The sequence below is a fragment of the Brienomyrus brachyistius genome, chromosome 22 (genome assembly GCF_023856365.1).
Source record: "Brienomyrus brachyistius isolate T26 chromosome 22, BBRACH_0.4, whole genome shotgun sequence".
NCBI lineage: Eukaryota > Metazoa > Chordata > Actinopteri > Osteoglossiformes > Mormyridae > Brienomyrus > Brienomyrus brachyistius.
The window spans coordinates 12,589,057-12,595,056 of NC_064554.1; the positions used below are offsets into that span (position 1 = coordinate 12,589,057).

General features: G+C 41.0%; 1 protein-coding gene across 11 annotated transcripts in view; it reads left to right on the forward strand.

Annotated features, from left to right (window-relative positions):
• The window catches only part of rbfox1 (RNA binding fox-1 homolog 1), a 178,011-nt gene extending 174,975 nt beyond the window's left edge, over positions 1-3,036 (forward strand). For all 11 annotated transcript variants that reach the window (XM_048990438.1, XM_048990439.1, XM_048990441.1 and 8 more), the window contains one exon: positions 1,383-3,036. In XM_048990438.1, coding sequence (XP_048846395.1) covers positions 1,383-1,505 — 123 coding nt within the window. In that variant the 3' untranslated portion in view covers positions 1,506-3,036. The remainder of the gene's footprint in view (positions 1-1,382) is intronic.
• The last annotated feature ends 2,964 nt before the right edge of the window (positions 3,037-6,000 follow it).

Below are 6,000 nucleotides of genomic sequence, written 5' to 3' on the forward strand. Positions count from 1 at the left end.
AGTAGTGCATGTTAGTTATTATATTTCTAATTTTGTGAGTATCACCTAGCTGATCGCTCCCTTTAATGGAATAATTAGTCATTTTGATAATTAAATCTATCACCTAAGTGGTGCAGTGGCAACAGAAACGAGACAGAGAGCGCAGTGAAAAAAAATTACAAGAATAAGTCCCAGTAAGACCTGTCAAAGACCCAAGACTTGTGACTCTCAATGACCCAAGACAAACTCTCAGTGACCCAAAACTGCGACTCTCAATGAGCTAAGACAAACTCTCAGTGACCCAAAACTAGGACGCTCAATGACTCAAGACAGGGACTCTCAGTGACCTAAAACATGGACCCTCAATGACCTAAGACAAACGCTCAATGACCCAAGACAGGGACTCTCAGTGACCCAAAACTGGGACTTTCAATGACCCAAGAGAGGGACTCTCAATGACCCAAAACTGGGACTTTCAATGACCCAAGAGAGGGACTCTCAGTGACCCAAAACTGGGACTCTCAATGACCCAAGAGAGGGACTCTCAGAAACATAAGACCGGGAATACCTAATGACCCAAGACTGGGACTGTCAAAAACCTAAGACTAGGACTATCAATGACCCAAGACAGGGCCTCTCAAAGACACAAGGCCAGGAATGCATAATGACCCAAGACTGGGATTTCTCCACTGTATATTGATTAAGCTGAGCTTTCCATGCATGACATTCTACAGCATTGCATATAAGGCAGCCAGACCGCCTCAGCTGCATGTATCAGGCGTTGTTTATTTTTCCATAAAATGTTGAAGCATGGGCCTGGATCTTAGTGTTCACAGGTCTCTTCAAGTGAGAGCACAACCGCATTTTATGTTTCCTCTTTCTGGCCTTCCCAGTGCTGTCAATTCTATACCATGTGGCTCACTAAGATCCAGAGTCAGACTCACTAAGATCTAGAGTCAGACTCACTAAGATCCAGAGTCAGACTCACTAAGATCCAGAGTCAGACTCACTACGATCCAGAGTCAGACTCACTAAGATTCAGAGTCAGACTCACTAAGATCCAGAGTCAGACTCACTAAGATCCAGAGTCAGACTCACTAAGATCCAGAGTCAGACTCACTACGATCCAGAGTCAGAGTCACTACGATCCAGACTTCCGTGGAGTCTCATCGTTGTGTTGATCCATCAGTTTGTCCGTTAACTCTTTTCTTATACCCTTCTAAGTAGTAAAACAGTCTCCAGGCATGCAATGTCTTGGTGTGCTTGCTGCATGACGCATCCCGGGTTGATCGCCAGGGGTATGTACGGTGTGCGCATTGCAGGGCGGAACAGTGGGGGGGGAGGGGGAGGGGCGGCTGCCCGTCTGCCCACTGAACACACGCCACTGCGTCACTCTGTTTCAGAATGCATTTGCACCTCTGACTGACGCCAAGACTAGGAGCCATGTTGATGACGTGGGCCTCGTTTTGTCTTCATTACAGGCTAGTATATACAGAGGGGGATACAGCCGTTTTGCGCCATACTAAGCGGGAACATAAGAGAAAAAAAAACACAAAAAATACTAAAACCTTTGGGTGGGGACACAAAGACAAGCTTTCCGAGGCCTGGGTATTGCAATACATGCAGTTGTGCATCATTTTAGCATCTCTAAAGAGAGAGGAAAACCAGATATTTTTCATCTTATACCTCAGATATTTTGTTCTGTGTATTTTAATATTGTGCATCTTAATTTTTAAAAGGTTACATAGATTGTTGGCTGTAGAGGTTTCTGTGGTGATCTAGAAAGCTGCTAGATATTAAAAAAGAAAAATCTAAATCCAATTGTTAGGGCCACAATCAAGTGTGCGTTATCATGTAAATTAATTATGTATAATAAATATTAAGTCGTTCGGAATTATCACATTTTGTATAAGTGTAAGTGACTACAATGGTCATGTTTTATTTTTATTATTGTTTTATTTTATTTTTTTTACATTATCTCTGTTTCTGAGTTGATAATGTACTGTGTGTTTACGGATGATCAGAGGGATAAGAAGTGGTATGGGGGATGGATGTCAAAGCCTAAAAATCTGATTGGCTGGTGGGCAAGGACGGTAGCTCTGAGTGGCGGCTCGTAGGTCCAATGGGAGTGCAGCTGCGAGAGGACACCACTGTATCAGTCTTATTAGTTGTATTGTTTGATTCATCACTCAAAGCCAAAGGTTACGTTCCTGGGGTGTTACACTTGTACATTCAGATTTTTGCATAGAAACTGTCTAAGGAAACCCCTAAAGATATTCAGCAAGACAGTATTTTACTGTTCAACCTAGTTCTTTAGTCAAATCCTCACTAGTTTAGGCCGTTTAAAGAGTATTCTTTTTATATTGCTTCCAGTATATAAATTGATATTATTGCTGACTTTTATATTATGGGAAAGAAAAAAAAGACGACAAAACCACTGTTTCTATTTTTTCTTTTTGTTTTTCAGAAGGAAAGTAAAAAAAAAAAAAACTAGAATTATTTGTACCAGGTTTAAAAAAAAAAATAAGAAAACAATACAACTATGTATACTATTTGAAGTGTGCAGTGGATATGTTCTGTTATATAAAATTACACGACAGTATGATGTTTTAGAATTAGTCTAGTAGAGCAGTTGTTAGAGTAAGGTGTATCATTTTTTATGGAATTAAATGATAATCATATTCAGATTTCTATAAACATTTTACAGGTATTCCAATCATGTATGTAGAGATAATCATGGTATTTTTGTCAGCTTGGTATTTTTAGACCTTACTGTGTTGCACAAACACACGAACTGCAGTTATTTTTGTTTGTTTTTTTTGTGGAATATTACATTGAATTTTTTTTTTTACTGTGCTTTTCCTAATTTTCTTTAGATATTATTTCAGTGCCATATTTCTTTTTTGTATTTTTTAAAGCCTTTACATTTTGAAACAGTCTGATTATCAAGAAATGTATAACTGATGACACAGAAAAAAATGTGCATATAAATATTAAGAATGGTCATTCGGTAAAATACGCTACACACACAAGCTGGTGGTGGGGGAGGGGGGGGGGGGGGGGGGGATCTTTGTAAATGTCCTTAAAAAACAGCAGCTTGTCTGAGTATCTGCTAAAAAAAAAAAAAAGATTCTGTTCATGTTGTCCTGTTTACAAGTAAACTTAAGTTGAGGTGTTTGTCACAGCTCTCGTTTTTGTATTTATAAAATTAAGCTGAAGAAAGGGGGCTAAAGGCCGAGCTGGCAGCAGCGCCAGCTGGCCCGTCACACATGCCCTCGTGCGCCCCCACAACAGGAACAATATCCTACCCACTGCTGTGACTTTACTATACGATTTCTGCTTTAAAACAGCGTGTTGTGACCAGGCATTTCTCCTTGTCATTGTATGTGCATGCAGTTATGATCCACTGAACAGTAACCATCAATAAACTTTCACAAGATAAGGGGAAATGGTGGTGGCCTGCTTTTTATTGCGTGGACGTGCCGCGCGACGCCCAAGTTGTTAATGTCTGTGTCCGGCCCGCGTGTCACTGTCCAGCACCCGTTTGGAAAATATTTGCTTTATATAAGCTTGTAATACAACGTGAAGAATTCACTGCCAGAATAAACATTTTTAACGACACTGCCTGAGGACTATCTTGATGACCAACAGATGTAGCCCCCCCCCCCCACACACACAAAAGTCGAAACACAAACACGTTTAAATATATATTTATCAAATCATAGATTACACCCTGGCGTGTAAGTTTTGATCCAAACATTTATGTTGTCGCAAACAGAATGAGTGTTTATGTTCGGGCTTAGCTGGTAAAGGTTCTTCACTGTGACACGAATCACCCAGATATTAAACAAACAATAGTGAGCTACTTTATCTGGATGGATGGATTAAATTTAGTTTAAATACAATGGTTCATAATAACAAACACGCCGCTTTGTGACGCTCATGAAAACATTGTGCAGCTACAAGTTTGTCGGCTTGAGGTACCGTACCATATTTAGTTTATTATTCATTGTTATTAATGTATAATAATTGTTATGTACTGAATCATTATTATTATTCAGTCTTACCTACAAATTTGACTGAAAAACATCGATCTAGCTAACCTGGGAACTGTCTGGGTAACACTGATGTTATTTCTGTTTTGTCTCTCAGCTCTCAGTGGCTGTTTATTCTCTCAGCAGCACCCCCCCCGCCTTTACTATTTTGTTAAGCTCGTCTCCACTGCAGTACTAAAATGAAACCCCCATTCCTGTATCACAGGGGTCTGGTTGGCACCCTCACCCAGTACGCGATATGGAAATGCATCAGCTATGGCCGCCCCCCCACCCCCGTGTGAACACCCGTGGTCTGGGCATTTCACCATTTTGGAGCGACCCACAGTCTTGTCTACAGTCACCAAAAAGTGGTTGTTTCAGTAGAGTGTCTGTTGAATGTAGCACCATGACCCACTTGATCTCCAGCAAGGAAATGAAGGAACTGCCTTCCAGTGATCCAGTGATCAGGCAGCCTCGGAGGTCAACATAGGCCATCCCAGGGAGCTCCTGATGCTCCATGAAGAATGGTCTTCCCTGCCTTAGAATACTATCATTCTCAACTTCCTCCTCCACTTCTTATGCTGTTCGTCTTCTCCACGTTCAAAGAATCTGTTTTACAGTCAAAAACTTTTTTCATAACATTAAAGTTAACACTTACCTGAATGCCACCCCCCCAGTAAGATAGAGGATTTCACAGAATTAAGTTCCCCTCTTCGGCAGGCTAACAGCGGCGGGTTTTGTACCCATAAAGCTCGTATCTTTGACATTCACCGGAGAAATTGATTCTGCCTCATTGAAGGGAATTTCAATGCGGCCGCAGACCGCCGCCTGCTTGGCTCGCCTCCCTTTCCTAGCCTCTGCAAGTTCTGGCACAGAGGAACAATGGGAAGGTGTTAACAATGAACTTGATACTGATCTCGGATCAGTCGTGCCCCCTGAGATTTGCTGTCTGCATTACTGGAGCATCTGGGCGAATGCCTCCGAGAATGCTTGCACCTCTCGGGATGAGTTTGGAAGTGTAACATCTGATAGAACAGGAAAAAATCCACAAGTTTATTTTATTTCTATATAGACATTAATGCCTTACAGAAGGGTGCTTGTAATTTTTTATAGGTAAGCGTTTCGAATATCCGTTGACAATTAGAGCGGATTGTACAGAGAGTTAAATGATCCACTTGTATTTTTTTGTGGCTGGTAATTAACGCTGATATGTTCAAAATTTCAGTATAATTTTATCTGAAGGATCGTTATGCCAAATGCTACTGACAAATTGTACTTGTAAAAAGAGCTTTTTTTTCCATTAAGCATTTTGATTCTATTCAGGAATTGGCAATTTTCCACGTAAGTCTAATTCTTGACAGCTGTATATTTTGAGTCTTTGTGGTAACTCTGAAATGAAGTGTTACATCTCTCAGAGGGACTGAAGTGCGAGACGCGCTCGTCTGATGGAGACACGAATCGCTGCAGGTGAAACGCACGCTGAACTGATACATTTTAAAAGAGAAAAATGACCTCTGTTTCCGTCAGATTCTTGTAATTAAAAACATAGCTTATCAGGCTACTGGGAAAGGGAAGCAATTTAAATGTTTAAATGTGAAGAATGAGTCACATTATGCTGTATAATTACAAGCCGTCCTTACAGAAATGGGTGATCAATAATGAATGAACTTTTGGGGTCACATGACGGAGTAATTATTTAAAATTTGTCATTAATTTCTCTACCCGTTCCTCTGCTTGACCTGGAGGGACAGAGGAGGAGGTGGGAAAAGGGTCACGACCCTACAGCTAAAACGGGCAGCTCCCTGACTCCCAAAGCCAGACGCCAGCACCTTCGTCTCCTCTCCTCACATTTCCATCTAAAACCCTGCCAATATTTTAGGTCACTCAGCTGAGGATTTTTACCTAAAGTAAGTTTTCAACCTGTTTATACAGCTGAATATTTTACCTCAAACATTTGAGGTCGGGGTTGGCATGATAGCCTCATACT